This window comes from Bos mutus, chromosome 2 (genome assembly GCF_027580195.1).
Source record: "Bos mutus isolate GX-2022 chromosome 2, NWIPB_WYAK_1.1, whole genome shotgun sequence".
Lineage (NCBI taxonomy): Eukaryota > Metazoa > Chordata > Mammalia > Artiodactyla > Bovidae > Bos > Bos mutus.
The window spans coordinates 5,013,439-5,029,986 of NC_091618.1; the positions used below are offsets into that span (position 1 = coordinate 5,013,439).

Here is a 16,548-nt window from a genome sequence, read left to right on the forward strand (position 1 = left end):
ATCTTGAGCAATACATTTGCCACCCCTTCTGCAACGCATGAAAGTGAACAGCCTTGGGAGACAAAAATGACACACAAGCCCCTGGCTCATTGCAGGGGACACACAGGCGCCCCCTCCTCTTCCCAACACTGAGCGAGACCGACCACAGGCAGTGTGTGAGGGGGGCGTCCTGGGGCCGACAAAGGAGTCTGATCTGAAGATACTTTCCCACAATTACAGCAAGTTCTTCACTTTCATGCTTTATTGAAAGTAAAATATGAATCAAAGACAGGTACTGGTAAGCAGGTTATGTCTCTAAAGAATCACTTTTAGTTCAGAGCAGAATGTTGTCCCATCTACTGTGATACAAATTCTTCATGGACCAATGCATCTGGTATGAAACTCGAGCAAGGAAATAGAATGGAACTTTATTCCCTCCCGTGACTATAAATCTCATATGTAAACATGATTTACTGATACTGCTACTAAACTGGTTCAGTCTTTTACTTGCCCATTCCCTCCCACCACCCCCCTTAAATATAAAATTTGAAACATTTCCTTCAAGTCTGATGGCCTTCAGTGCAATCTGCTTTATTTGACATAAGGCATTTTGGGACAGTCACTTTTTTGAATGGTTTTCTGCCTTTTGGAAGAGTCATGTAATGGTTTAATTCTTAAATCCACCTTTTCTTTAATGCCCTAACATGTCAAACTCCTCTTCCCTTCGGGTCATTTCTGAGCAGTCAGCAAGTGTTCAAAAAGACTAATGTCCAAGTAGACCAGTACCTGGGGAAAGAAACACACGTGGAGGCACAGTTGTAAACTGCACGGTTAAGGGTTCATGTATCCCATCTGCGTCACCAACAGGGAATATGCAACTTAATGAGCAAGCACCAACGCCCTTTGACATTAAAAATAAGAAAATACATCAGCCGTCTCCAGGCTTTCAGCTAAAGCACATTTCTGTTGAAAGCCATGCGGCTCGTATGCATTATCTTCACACAAGGTAATCAAATTTTATTGAAGCTTTCATTTGATGGCCGTTTTTCATTAAAAAAAAAAAAGTTCTGCTTTGTTTGTTTTGTTTTAATCACTTTGGGAGTTTCTTTGTAGTGGGAACATGTACACAAAAAGCTGCGCTGAGAGGGAGGCTTTATTGAGGCCAGTAGCTTGGCTCACTTGTTCACAAGGAACCCCTGGTATTTGATTCAAACTCATTCTTTGGCAAAAATCACAACCTGTCACGGACCTCTGGACTAGGCCACAAAGAATCAAAATGGCAACAGTTAAATCTGTGAAAGTCAAAGGTCTGAATTCAACTGTGTGCAGAACCCCAGTGGCCAGGATGCAGGAGAAGGCATCGCCGTTAATCCGAGAGATGCCTTAATCCTACATAGAGAAATGAAACCTTTTCACTGAACCTAATGTAGTTCAGCAGATTCTTCTCGAATTCTCATCAGTTACAAACTGTTTTGCTCTAAGATGGGACGGATAAGAGGAACTGGAAAAAGGTCAAATATAAAAATGAAAATGCCACCAGCTAAGTGCCCGACTTCCCCCCAAAACGAGACAGAAAAGCACAGCGGACATCTGGTAGTGGACATGCCTGACACACAGGCCCTATCTGAGGCTTGAGTGCTGATACAGATAATGAAGAAGCTTGAATACAAAATGCATTTAACTAAAATTAATTTCAGTCATGAGACTCAGATTGAATTAAATTTTAAAATCAAATTATAGGCTTCACATTAATAGAAAATTACAGTATGACTGTGACACTCATGAACAAAACATGACAAATGTAACTTACCTTTAAACCCTTCTTCTGGCATACACACTGGAAGGAAAAAAAATAAGAATTCCAAATTGAAAAGACTGTTGCTACAGACAGCAATAAGTTCACTTCAATGCCTAAGGATGAAAAGTTTAAAATAGCTTTTAATAACCTTACTCACCTATAAAGGTTACCTTTGAAGTTACAGATAATATCAAACGGCAATCTTTGTTTTCATTTTTATCAAAGCAATACATATGCATCATTGAAATAGACAAATACTGGAAAAACAAGGGTTGTGACTGGAGCCACCATTCTGCACGACTGGGGAGGGGTGGGGGGCCCTGCTGGAGAAATCCGTGGGGCCCCGCCTCCTGTCCCCCTCCTCCTGTGCCCACACTCTACAGGGAACAGCTTTTGGCCCTTGCGGCCACGTCTTCTGGTGTTTAACCTCTGCATTTCTAGATGTTGCTAATTCACAATTTTTGGTAATACCTAATAGTTTCCTCAAAGAAACAACCACCTCTAACATAACACATGGCCCCTAACCATCCTCCTGACACACGGATATTTTTTGTCGTTAAGCCAATCTCCAGTGCTTACACTATCTTTTTACTCCTTAACAGTGTCCACGGTTGAACCCTCTGGGGTACCCTGGTGATCGTTCTTGTCTGGTATGACTCTGTCTCTCTGGGGTTGGTAACTGCATTATTTATGTGCTTCATTTTCTCTGTACCATCTCTGATTCAAGGGTAAGCTCCTCAGGACAGTCATCTGTCACTTCCACTCTTCCCAGGGAGCGTGCTCCAATCTGGAGCGGGCGTGCTCAACACCTGCTGCAGTGCCTCGTGCTGGAAGCTCGGGAACTGCCCCCGAACTGTCTTCTAGGGCATCTACTCCTGCGCTGGATCCCTGTTTTCAGGTTCCACTGTTGACATCTTTCTTCTTACTCTTGTTTAACAGAGTACACCCTCCCAGAGTAAACGGTAGGTGAGAAAGAAATTTTCTGAGGCCTTATATTCACAGAGTCACCAAACGCGTGTAACAGAATAGTCTAGTCAAGAACTCTAGCCTGAAGCTCACACTTCCTCACTCTCTTGTGGGTACGAGCCCACTGGTTTGTCCTTGACTCTTCATCTCAGGAGTAAGACTGGTTTTCCCTTCCAGACCTCTAGGTGTGTTTAGGATCTTAATCTCTAGATTTGCACTTAACTGTACCCAGGCCTTGGCGCACCCATTTTTATTTTCATGAATTGTCTTCTGTTCTCTGAACGTTGCTTACATACAGACTATTTGCTCTTTCTCTGGTATTGTTCAGCTACTTTTAAAGCTTTCTTGTGCTTCCCGCATCATCGACTTCCTGTCCACCTGCTGACTGATGTCTTTTGGTCCCATGCTGCCCTCTGCCTCACTGTCCGGAGTTCTCTGGCTGTCCACTCCCCTCTACAGAAGCGTGAGGGACTAAAAAGATGGTTGAAAACTGTCTGGTTTGGCTTCACCCAAAGGTAGCTGGGAGATGAACTACTTTTAAAAAAATATCTGTAGGCTCTTTCCTTGAATTTCTCTGCTTTCCCTAGAAGAGAATCTCTTCCCTCCACTGTGGGAGGTAAGAGATGGGCTGCCAGTGTTTGAACAAAGGGCTGGTCTCCCTATTTGGTAGGTAACACGTCTCTCACCTTTCTAGTTTAATTTCTTCGAAGAAACTCTACAGGTCAAGAAGAGGCACTGAATGGATGTAAAGGGAAGGGCTGTGAGGACGTGTGCGGTGGTGAGTCGAATAACCTGCCTTTAGGTTGCGACCTCACTCCTTATGTTCAGAGGCACCTGGGGCATCTGATTCCTGTATACCTGCCGGAGGCTCTGCAACCTGAATTAGCGCTGCTTTTTGCTAAGCTCGTCTATCCGCAGGCTTCCATCTGTTTCAGTTTCCTACAGTAAACTAAATACTACACTTTCCTCCATTTTCTCAATTTTCATAGATATCATTCTTTAAAAAGAGCAATAACGGTAAGATTCTACCTTAGCACGTAGAAGCTTTATTCAAGCTTAAAAGTAGAAACACTGTAGACTGAAGATTCAATAACTACAACCCCACCATCGTTGAACAAGGTCCTCAACAATCCCCCAAACAAACTGGTCTTTTACCTTGCATGACATCGTCCATTGCAGCATAATCTGCAATTGGTTCATCAGCCTAGAAAACAAATGAAGACAATTCACAACCGCACGGGAATGGAAGCCGGGACGAGGAGCGCGCCCAACCTCCTAACACAAAAGGCTGGCACGGAGTTGACCAGCATGTCGCTCCGACACAAACTCTGTCCAGTGGAAAGCAGCGTTCAAGCCAGAGCTGGCGACGTCCAGGACGAACAAACGGCACCGTGAGGCGGGTCAGGACCCGTCATCCGTAGTGCACACTGCACCTGGATGTGGCCCCGCTTCCCTGCGCCTCAGACACTTTTTAGATGCAGCAAGGTCAGATACCCTCGCTTAATGGGTGTGATTTCAGGTGCCAGTGATGACAGCATGAGTTGGGAGAAGTAAAATCAGGATGGTCCTCGAAAACTGCCCATTAGGTTAAAAACACATTTTCATCTTTCCCCATCATCAAGAACGAAATACCCATGTCCTTTTAAAGGCAGGAAGCGAGTGCTGAGTCTGAACTTGTGGCAGGATTAGCTGCAAGGGCAAAGAGGGCAACGACCAGTACAGACCCCAGTTGCCCACCTGAAGTCAAGCCCATCAGTGACACGGGCTGCTTCTAGGATTTTAGACCAGGCTCTTCTGATTCAGCTAACCAAGCAGGTTTTCAGAGTTAATTCCACAGAACCTAGAGTTCCAAGAAAACCAAGCAGAGGGAGGGGGCGGGGAGCAGGATGAGGGGCGTGTGTGTGCATGTGAAAGGCCAGATATGGACCCACATCACCACTTCCAGGGCCCAACTTTATCTGTCCAGAATTGAGGCTCTGCCTATGAACAACACGCTCCCCAGTTCAGAAACCTACAGAACATTCTAACACATCATGCAGGCGGCATGCTTCTAGCCACCCAGAAACAAGAGGCAGAGGAAAGTGACAAAATCAGGCCCTGCCTGGGGGACAGCAGGACTGGGCCAACCAGGCTGGCTCAACGCATCTTCATCCGTGACAGCCTCAGAAGCCCCGGCTTTCTAAAACACACCTACCTCTTTTAAACCTTTTCTCCCCAAGGTCAATTTTCATATCCTGGACCAGAATCTCACTAAGCCAACCAAAGGTATTTTGACTACTGTGGCCAAGCCTTGATTCTTATGTTTCTGTCGGAGCTTAACTGGCTGGTACTTCTGAGGAGGGGCGGGGGATGTTTTAATAGGTAGAAGTTCGGTTAAGTAATTCACCAATCCAGAATTTAGGGAGGAGGTTAAATCTAGATTATTTTAAACAAGAATTATGAAAAGCCCACAGACCCAGTGACTGTCTGACCTCCTCTAAGTCTCTGGTGGCTCATCCAGAGACGCAGTCGACTCACAGCAGTAGCTTGTTGCCACATCCTGCCGAGGACCTGGGAACCTTAACCACCGCCGCACCCAGTCTACACGTGAGAAGCCCCTGAATCCCGCAGGCGCAGAGCCGCTACTCACCTTTAACAGAATCACAGATTCAGGAATGACGCCTAGGGTTCCGAGGGTGGCACAGTCATCACTTAAAACCTTTCCATCGATTGACAGGTTCTGGTCAAAAGGAGCAACTGAAAACGCATGCATGATCTGTGCCAATACAAAAGGAACAAAGGTTCGTATAAAACAAAATACTGAGACTTAATACCCTGTGCGAATGAATAATTCTAAGGAAGACATAAAAGACTTCAGAATACAAAAGATACTACGGTTTGCGATCAGCCCACTTGCTTCATTCCTATTCAAACTGCAATCCCACTATATCCGGGAACATCCTTAGGAGGCCTGTTAGAGAATCAGGAGACAGTTGTACCCCCAGGTCCTTTTGTTCTGCCTCTTTTGACCCCTCGGTGGGTGGGGGTGCGGAGAAATCAAAGTGGAAGGTGGGGCGGGGCTGACCGTCACTCTGGTGACAAGGCTGGGGCACGGCTCTTTCGGTCACTTCCACTGTGCCCAGGTCCCACATCCTTTTAATAACCAAATCAATTCTAAATTCTTTCATAAGACCATCTCTAAATTAACCAGCAGGCTATCTGGACTCTTCTCTTTGATGCCCTTCTGTGAGCAGCCTGGAATACAAACTTTAGCCGTTAGGACTGCCATATATTCTTAGATTGAGTCTTGCCTCTAGGAGCCAAATATGAATTTCTTAAGGGTAGGGACCATGTACTCCACCCCAGTTTTAGCCAAGTGTTAAATACATTCAGAAAGACTATTGTGCATATTAAACACTATTTTCAAATTCAGAAGAATAAAAAAAAAAAATATTTTTTTTTTAGTCACATCCAGGTGGTAAATACCAAAGAGAAATAAGGAGTTGGGCTTAGGGAGGCACACGCAGATACCTTCAGCAATACGTTCTAATTCTTCACTTGGGTGTGTTCCAGAATATTCACTTTATTATGCTGCACACCTGAGTTACATAGTCAACAGAATGCGCTCTACTACACATATCTTTTGTTATACCAATATCCACGATGCTATGGGGAAATCATTCTACCCTTTTATGCACTTGATTCTGCTCTTTGAAAAAATCCAGAAAAACTAAACAGGCAGCCCTGAACCACATCTGCATAGAATTGGGCCCAAGAGCTTTATAAGCTGGGAAGACCCTGACCAGAAAAGTGATTTTAATAACAGCGCACAAGTAAATAAGAAGAGGGCTAACAAAAATGGCCTCCTCCCTGTTAAGCCAGATTCATAACTGGACTTCTCCAAAGGACCTCAGGCCCTGAGTGGCGAGCAGAGGCTGATTAAACAGCGATCATCACCGATCCTTCTATGGAACAACTGAGCCTATTTCTGGTGAGAAAGGACAGTTCTACCAAAGCCAGCCCAGCACATGGACCTCAGGCAGAGGCGACAGCTCCGCGTTCATAAACAGGACCCAGGAAGAAGCAAGCACAGCGACGGAGAAGGCGTTCTGGCATCAGCTTTAACGAAGGCGATGCCACAGCTGCCAACTGCACGAGTGCTGGTCCACAGGGCCTAAACGGGACACACAGGGTCCCCGCACCATCGCAGAGGACGGACGGACAGCAAATACCGCTAGCCACGAGCACCGTCACTCAGGGGTAGAGAACGGACAACAGCAAATACCGCTAGACACCAGCACCGTCACTCAGGGGCGGAGGCTCATACTCTGTATTTTCAGCCCACAGACAAGGACATTTCAAGTTATTCAACAACTAATGAAAAGACCCCGATGCTGGGAAAGACTGAAGGCAGGAGGAGAAGGGGCTGACAGAGGATGAGATGGCTGGATGGCATCACCAACTCGATGGACCTGAGTTTGAGTAAACTCCGGGAGTTGGTGATGGACAGGGAGGCCTGGCGTGCTGCAGTCCATGGGGTCTCAAAGAGTCGGACATGACTGAGCAACTGAACTGAACAGAATGAAGATTTATTACACCGTGTGTTGAATATTGTGCTAGGTATTGGAACTATAAAGGTGAGTAGTAATCCCACTAGAGAGAGGTCCAGAGGAAAAAAAACCAAGCGGTGGAGATGGTGGCAGAAAGCCACACAGAGCTGGCAGAGCGCACAGAAGGGAGGAGTACGCTGTATAACTGAAGGCCAAGACAGGTTTTGCAGAAGTGATGTTGCCAAAGACGAACAGTGCTTCCTAGTGAGGAGAAAATGCTACTTCAGAGTGAGAGAACAGGCCGAGGGCATGGAAGTCTATGGCCTACAATATGGCAATTCATGAACCGCTAGGTGCAGGGAGAATGCTTCAGGAGAACTGCCATTCTACAGGTCTGTGTGATGAGCGAGTGCAGCACAGTGGCTCTGGGAAGCCTAACAGGAACAACGAAAGCTCTGTTCCCACAGCTGCATGCTGCTCGCCACAACGTGCGTGTGTGCAGGTGTATTTATTGGCTGAAATGAGGAAATGCAATAAGCAAATTAGGAATATTTCCTCCTTCCTAAGGCAGGCAATACCACTCGCTCAAAATCCATCTTTGGGAAAATGGAATAAGAGAATTAAATACTGAACATGTTTTGAGAAAAGGGATGGATTTGTACTTCATTTACATTATGGCCTCATAGGTAGATGAATTAAGCAACTATAAATGGGTATGGTCGCCATCCTATTAACCTGGAAATGTGGTCGACCCTACGGAAGAGACGCCATGAAACATAAAAACACGCACTACGTGCTTGAAAACTCACCCACCACCACCAGCTGAGGGTCACATGCACGCCCACCACAGCCAGAACGGCGCTCAGGCAGGGCGGCAAGAAGGCCCCATCTACTGGGAGGCTGTGAAAGCACCGCCTCGGAGCACCAAGGGGGGATCACGCTTCACTGCCCCTTCTCTTGACTGACTGGATCACAGTGGTCCTCCACGTAAGGAAGGGAGGGGAGAGGAAGGTCCTGGTACAGGAGCCCTCTGGGACGCACACATCCGGGGGGCTAGCTGCTGCCTTCTAACAACTGTCTGCAGGTGACATGCTCCAGGATGGAGGCTCTTTCTGCTGACTTTTGATTTACTCTTTTAAAAGGGCGAGTCCACAATAAAAGCAGCACGGGCTCTGACAATGTCTTGATCCACAGGGGCTGTTTCTGTAATTTAAAGGTTTTGCATGTTTCGAGGTTTACCACTGGCAAGCAGAAAGCCGGTGATAGAGACAAGCTTTCTCAGATGTAAGAGCTACAGTAAGAGAATAAAGATATTACGCCAACACATTTATTTTCAGAGCCATGGGTTCAACCAAGGGAAGTAATGTTCCCGGGACAATCTGGAAAAGAACACCCTCAAAGGAAGCCTATACTTTTGCTCAATTACAATGATAAATATCAGCACGAGGCAAAATGCATAACCAGTAAACTACGCCACATCAAAGTAGCAACGAGGGAAACTGGGTCAACTCTGGGGTCTGTATCAGTGACTAGAACAGATAAGGGGCCAGGTTTTCTTTCATGGACATCTTGAATATATTAGCCTCTCTCTCCTGGGTTTTGGGATGTACCATTGGCTCCTCGTTTACAGTACTTTCGCGTTCCTACCAGGAAACAATGCCAGGAGGCACTCTCATCTCTCTTCCACTGTGTAGATGTGCAAAAGCAAGGGGCGAAGAGGGGTGCAGTGGGAGAGACTGGGGATGACCTAAAATGAACCATTAAATGGCTGTCAATATTCCTCCTCATTATTGGAAGGCTACTCAGAACTGGCTCAAGGTTTCAGAATCCCCCACTTTCCCTTTTCACAGATGCTTGGCTAATTTTGGAAAACTATGAAGCTCTTTCCAAAGGAAGAGTTATTTGAATTTGGGGACCCAACAAGTATTATTCTAAACTCAAAAATGCCCTCTCCCAACAGCTCAATACTTAGGTGCAAAGCAGAAACTCGTGAAGGTCCTGTAAGTTCAGAGCATGACTAAACAGATGTTATACTTTCCTCACCTGGATTTTCAATTCTTTCAATGTTTGATTAGCGGAAACGAGAAGAGCTTTTTCACCACGAACTTTTCTGTGTCGCATACTCCGCCGAATAACTTGCTTCTGATAGGCTATGTAACTTTGATGGGAGATCTTTTGCCGCTTTGTTCCTCCATCGCTCTATAAAGATCCAGAAAAAAGCAATGAAATTACCCACACCATGACCCCGCTCAAACTTCACAACACAAGGAAAAGCAGTTTATCAGAATGTTAACCATTTGAAATTCAGTTTCAACAGTGAGTAGGAACTCACTGAAGGTTCTTAGAAGGCTCAGACCAAAACTGAAAAAATTAAAGTCCTTGAAGTGCACACAAGCTCCAGGATTTAAAAATGTATGTATTATAAAAAGGACATTTAAAAGCAGTGGGGTGGGGGGAGCGGGCCAGAAAAAGAAAAAATAAGCAGAAGGGAAGGTTTGACCTTAAGTCGGAAAAACAGTTATGATACACTGAATCCTAATCTGTGTATTAAACATTTCCTTCTTTTAGTGAATGACACAGATGCTAACTATAAACTGCTGAGAACTTTAAAAAACTTACAAAGGTTTGCCTTTGAAATTGCAAAAATGTTTGACTTGAAACTAATCAAATATTTAGATCCAGCTTGCAAATCACAGAAAATACAGGGGACAGAAGTAAGTTAAAACGAGTAACATAAGGAGGCAATCGGCTGAATCTAGAATGTGAGACAATCTACTCAATTCAAGAAAAGGAATTGGTCTCTAGTCAATGTCAAAAAGGAAAAGAAAAGGCGGCAGAGGCCAGGTAACTGTTCTGGAAAAAAGTCTAAAGTGAAACAAAACAATGTGTGTCTTGGCTGCATGCTGGTTTGAGGAGAAAAAATTGTTTAAGGCACATTAGGGATAGCTGAAGAAATCTGATTACAGGTAAACAGGATATTGCCTTTTTTGACAAGAACTGGTTTAAGAACTTAGAGGTGCAATGCCATGATGTGCACAATTGAAAGATGGTTCAGCAAAAAGTATAGGCATATGTAATGTATATTGTACTAGTTTTAAGAAAAAAATAATAGATGAAAACCAAATATTTCTCTAAAATACTCTAATAATGCCTCATGAATAGGTTAACAACCAGACAAGACAAGATTCTTCTGCTAACCAAGCCACAGAAGGAATGAAACAAGATTTTTAAAATACTCTTTCCCCCGGGTTTAATTAAATCTGGATGAGGCAAACCCCCAGGCTCCGGCTCTGGTTTCCACAGTTGTCACCGAGTGTCAGCTGTGCATAACCAGAGCGGTTTCGGGGTCATTATGGACACAGATGCCACACAGTCATTATCAATGGAGCGCCAGAGATTTACAAAGCAGAGAGAGGGTCAGGAAGTGAACGGAGCAGCATTTGCTGAGGCCGCCAGACCACTGGCTGGTGCTGCACGAGGCTCGAGTCAGCTCTCACCGTGAACCTAAAGGGGCACACAGGCAGTTCCAACAGAAGAAACACTGAAGGTGGGAGTTGACACAGCTTTCTCAGTCTCAACAATTCAAAAAAAAACCAAAAAAATGTGGGAGCTGGTAACATTTTTCTCAAGCTCAACTATTAAAAAAAAAAAAACAAACTCAAGTATTTTTCAATTGTGAAATAGGACCTAAATTTCAGTTAGAAATATAAGGGAAAATATCTGTAACAACCTACAATTTTACTTTGGAAATATAAAACACAACCAAATAACAGAGCCCTGAGCATTAGGCAAGATATGTTTTTAAATGAGTCTAAAAGCCTTTCCCAGAATTATATTTTTAAAACATCCATAGAATTTAAATCCAACTTATCTGACAAAAACCAGTCCACTGGTTTTAGAAGGCTTTCAATTACCTAAGTAACATCCAATACTGGGTGCATTATTAACCTAAATGGTAGATAAGGTCAAAGTCAAAGGAACTGGGTTGATCTAGCTTAGAGAAAAGAGGAAAGGGGATTTGTTTATGTCCATTAAGGACAAACACAAATGCACCATTTTATATTACAGGGTTTAAAACAGCAATTACAGAAGCTTTGTATTGAGATACTGCAACGTATTACAAAGAAAAGGTTTGAGGAGTCTGAAATTCCGAAAACACTTGACATTCTTCTCGGACCACCTACTCTTTTCAAAAGGAAGGTTACACTTTCTTTTGCAAGATGAAATATTTAAAATATCAGTCAAGAGTATTACAACATCCAAAGAATGAGAGGAAAGACAGAAGAAAATTCAAAGTATAAAGATAACTATGGCATAAAAAACAATGTTCTCCAACAAACATTCTCTATCATATTTGTAAAGGGGAGATCTGTTGCCATGTGCAATTGAGGTACAGAAAGCAATTTAAAAACGGCTGTGGTTATGACAACAATGGATAAAACTAGCCATTCAAAAAAGTTAGTTTCTCAAAAATCTAATCACTTGAAAATATTTTTAGAAGTCTTCTAAGTAACCCTTGGGCTGAAGAGGAAAGCTTGAAATGACATAAATAAGAACAATATATTTTATATATATATATAGAGAGAGAGAGAGAGAGGGAGAGGGAGAGGAGAGGGAGAGGAGAGGGAGAGGGAGAGTATTGTATATATAAAACTTTACAAACTGATTTACAAAGTTCACTGAAAGAACAGATTCCAAACTGATTATTAAACCATACTCCCAAACAAGAGGGGTAGAAATACCATAAAAAAAATCCACAAAATAGGTTATTTTAATAGAAGAATTTAAGGTCATCACAATGAAAAATCAAAGACTCAGGTTGCCTCTAGTCACCTGACTAACACCTTGAGAGACCTGAAAGTCTCTTCTATAAACTTCACTGTTATAAAGGCTATTATTATGTGTTTTGTTTGTAATGAGAGAAGTTGAGTTTAGTAATTTTTTCATACATAAATATTCCATGACTAAGCAGCAAACCAGGATTATGGTTAAAGTCTTTTTTCCAGGTGAAAATTTAATCATTACAGTATATTTTAGCCCTTCTTCTTTAATAGCAATTAATTCTGGCGTATCGTAGTCCATGACTTCTCATGAGAAATCGGGACGGCTACAGCGTTCCAGCCAGCGAGGACAAGAAGGGAAAGGGTCCTGAGGACCAGCACCGCACACAGGCCACAGCGAGGCGCCCAAGGGCTCGGAGCGACCGCTTTCAGAGCAGTGGGAGGGGTGACAACGAAAAGCAGCTTCAACACATACTTGATTAAAGTCTGGATCTTTTTCTCCATCCAGTTTAGCTTCTTCCTTATCCTCCTCTGTTTCAGAACTACTCACATTTAGCTCTGGAGCTGAATCCTTCATCACCTGAATGCGCCAGGAAAAGAGAGAAGTAGGTCAGACCCTAGGGAAGCGAGCTATGGAGACGGTGGAGCTTTGACGGCACAACTTCATCAATGGTGGGGTAACAGATCAGACAGAGGATCAAGACACGACGGCAATCTTGTTTTCTGTGCTCTGTGAACACGTTAGTTTTATCCTAACACAGGATAAAGAGAACGGATGAAATACCACTACCGAACTTAAAAAATAATAAGACATCTTTTCCTAAATTGGATATTTCACACTAGATATCAATATATACATGGACTAAGAGGTACAAAAGATACAAGAAAATACTAGGGGAAAAACAGACATTTTTACTCATCCACTTTCCCAGCAAACAAGGTCATAAGGCCTCCTTAATTCAACTTCTGAGGCAGAACCCTAGATCATCAGAGAGTAATCTGTAAGGTAACCTTCTAAAATTCATGTCAAGTTTGGCAAATATCACCAAATATAATGCATCTATGTGGTCTTCAACTTCAAAAACCTTGGAATCAAATTAATGAGGTGTCCAGAGAACTGGGTCAGGATCTACCTAAGAGCCATACTTAATATAGTGAAAATGCTCCAAAAACAGTCCACAGTAACACCGTGCTCCCAAAATACACCCAAATCTATGTTTCACCTACCCTTTAGGTCAACCAAAGCAAGACACTCTACAGTGGTCTTTCTTATTTCTGTTCTGTCCATATCAACTCCAAATACAATGGCCAGGGTGACTTTTTGAAAGCATAAGTGAGATCACACCATGACCTCCCTTGAAGCTTCAGTGGCTTACATCTAGGCCTCGAACAAAGATCCCAAATCCCTGGTATGATGTACAAAATTCAATTAAAATTTGACTCCTCCTTGGGAGAAACTTCTCTTTAGATCAGTGCCGCCCACTATGGGAGTGAGAGGTGACACAGGTCTGCTGAAGTTAAAACTACATAAAAACCTGGTTCCTCAAGTCAGCCCAGTCGCATTTCAGATGCTCCACAGTCAAGGGTGGCTGGTGGCTACGATGCAGATAAAAACACCTCCGCCACCGCAGAAGCATCCACTGGGCAGTGCTGCTCTAGACAATGCTGACTCTACTTCGAGGGCGCCAGGCTTACGCTCCCACCTGGCCTCCACGTCACAGGCAGGGTCTCTGACAGCTAGTGCTCAGGTAAAACAACTCCTCCTCCAAGGCACCTAGCCCACCCCCTCCCTATTTAACAGGGCACCTCCGCCTCTGTCAGTCAAATGCTCTACTCTGCAAGACTTCCTTCAACATGCTTGTTCTTATATGAAATCATCTTACACAGCTTATTCTTGATCTACCTCACTAGGTACAAATACTCTCGAAGGTAGGTACAGTGGTCTTCTGCACCAGCTGTATCCCAAGACAGTTCCTAGCACACAGCTGGCATTCAATCAATATTGTACATCGAAATCAACAACTGACTAGACCCACATAAGGCTTCCCTTGTGGCTCAGCTGGTAAAGAATCCACCCACAATGCGGGAGACCTGGGTTCGATCCCTGGGTTGGGAAAATCCCCTGGAGAAGGGAATGGCTGGCTACCCACTCCAGTATTCTGGCCTGGAGAATTCCATGGACTGGGCCCATGGGGTCACAAAGAGCTGGACACGACTGAGTGACTTTCACTTCACTTCAGACCCACATAAGAAAAGTCTTCTTAAGTGAACACTGCAAACAAATAGAAGAAAACAATAGAATGGGAAAGACTAGAGATACCAAGGGACGATTTCAAGCAAAGATGGGCACAATAAGGGACATAAAAGGCCAAGGACTTAACAGAAGCAGAAGAGATTAAGAAGAGATGGCAAGAATACACAGAAGAACTTTAAAAAATTTTTAATGTTCTGGATAACCATGATGGTGTGGTCACTCACCTAGAGCCAGATACCCTGGAGTGTGAAGTCAAGTGGACCTTAGGAAGCATTACTATGAACAAAGCTAGAGAAGGTGATGGAACTCCAGCTGAGCTATTTAAAATCCTAAAAGATGATGCTGTTAAAGTGCTGCACACAACATGCCAGTAAACTTCCCTGGTGGCTTAGACAGTAAAGCGTCTGCCTACAATGAGGGAGACCTGCATTCGATCCCTGGGTCAGGAAGATCCTCTGGAGAAGGAAATGCCAACCCACTCCAGCATTCTTGCCTGGAAAATCCCATGGATAAAGGAACCTGGTAGGCTACAGTCCACAGGACTGCAAAGAGTCCAACATGACTGAGCAACTTTACTTCATTTCACTTCAGCAGTGGCCACAGGACTGGAAAAGGTCAGTTTTTATTTCATTTCCAATGAAAAGTAATGACAAAGAATGTCCAAATTACTGTACACTGAACTCATTTCACACACTAGCAAGGTAATGTTCAAAATCCTTCAAGTTAGGCTTCAAAGTATATGAACCAAGAAATTTCAGATGTACAAGCTGGATTTAGAAAAGGCAGAGGAACCATAGATCAAATTGCCAACATCCGCTGGATCAAATAAAAAGTGAGACTTCCAGAAAAACATCCACTTCTGTTTTACTGACTACACCACACTGTTTTATTGACTACACCTTTGACCTTGTGGATCACAACAAACTGTGGACAATTCTTCAGGAGATGGGAATACCAGATCATTTACCCACCTCTTGACAAACTTGTATGCAGGACAAGAAGCAACAGTTAGAACAGGATATGGAACAACAGAATGGTTCAGAATTGAGAAAGGAGTACGTCAAAGCTGTGTACTGTCACCCTGCTTATTTAACTTATATGCAGAGTACATCATGGAAATGCTGGGCTGGATGAATCACAAGCTGGAATCAAGATTGCCGAGAGAAACAACCACAACCTCAGATATGCAGATGATACCACTCTAAAGGCAGAAAGCAAAGAGGAACTACAGAACCTCTTGATGAGAATGAAAGAGGAGAGTGAAAAAACTGGCTTAAAACTCAACATTCAGAAAACAAAGATCATGGCATCTGGTCCCATCACTTCATGGCAAACAGATGGGGAAAATGTGGAAACAGTAACAGATTTTATTTTCTTGGGCTCCAGAATCACTGCAGATGGTGACTGCAGCCATGAAATTAAAAGACACTGGGTCCTTGGAAGAAAAGCTATGGCAAACCTAGACACTGTATTAAAAAGCAGAGACATCACTTTGCCAACAAAGATCCATATAGTCAAAGCTATGGTTTTTTCCAGTAGTCATGTATAGATTTGAGAGTTGGATCATAAAGAAGAATTGATGTTTTTGAATTGTGGTGCTGAAGAAGACTCTTGAGAGTCCCTTGGACTGCAAAGAGATCAAACCCGTCAACCCTAAAGGAAATCAATCCTGAATATTCACTGGAAGGACTGATGCTAAAGCTCCAATACTTTGCCCACCTGATGCTAAGAGCCGACTCATTGGAAAAGACCCTGATGCAGGGAAAGATTAAGGGCAGGAGGAGAAAGGGACGACAGGATGAGATGGTTGGATGGCATCACCTAATCAATGGATATGGGTTTGAGCAAACTCTAGGAGATAGTGAAGGACAGGGAAGCCTGGCGTGCTGCAGTCCATGGGGCCACAAAGAGTTGAACATGACTTAGTGATCGAACAACAGATCCACATAAATTTATGTAACGATTCCTTTTCCATTCCAGTTCAATGGCTCCACCCTTCAAAGGAACTCCAGGCAATATTCAGTGAAAATCAAACAAGTCAAAAAGCAAGCTTGATTATTACTAGTTATGGCCACAAGAGGGACTGGTACCTTCTTATTATCCACAACTTTATGGACATAGATGGTAGCTTGAGTGTATTCACGCAGGTCCCTCTGCTGTTGACACAATAAGCCTTCTCGACATTCTGGACAGAGTTCTAAGAAGAAAAAAAGTTTTTTTTTAAAAAAGGTAAAACCAGAA

The 16,548-nt window shown here is 43.5% G+C and overlaps 1 protein-coding gene across 5 annotated transcripts in view; it reads right to left on the reverse strand.

Annotated features, from left to right (window-relative positions):
- Positions 1-213: 213 nt before the first annotated feature.
- The window catches only part of USP48 (ubiquitin specific peptidase 48), a 72,896-nt gene continuing 56,561 nt past the window's right edge, over positions 214-16,548 (reverse strand). For 4 of the 5 annotated variants that reach the window (XM_070382750.1, XM_070382730.1, XM_070382741.1 and 1 more), the window contains exons 21-27: positions 16,398-16,504; positions 12,529-12,633; positions 9,316-9,471; positions 5,373-5,498; positions 3,899-3,947; positions 1,790-1,816; positions 214-765 (exon numbers count right to left, since the gene is read on the reverse strand). In XM_070382750.1, the coding sequence (XP_070238851.1) occupies positions 743-765; positions 1,790-1,816; positions 3,899-3,947; positions 5,373-5,498; positions 9,316-9,471; positions 12,529-12,633; positions 16,398-16,504 (593 nt within the window). In that variant the 3' untranslated portion in view covers positions 214-742. The remainder of the gene's footprint in view (positions 766-1,789; positions 1,817-3,898; positions 3,948-5,372; positions 5,499-9,315; positions 9,472-12,528; positions 12,634-16,397; positions 16,505-16,548) is intronic. The other variant, XM_070382757.1, reaches the window with a different exon arrangement.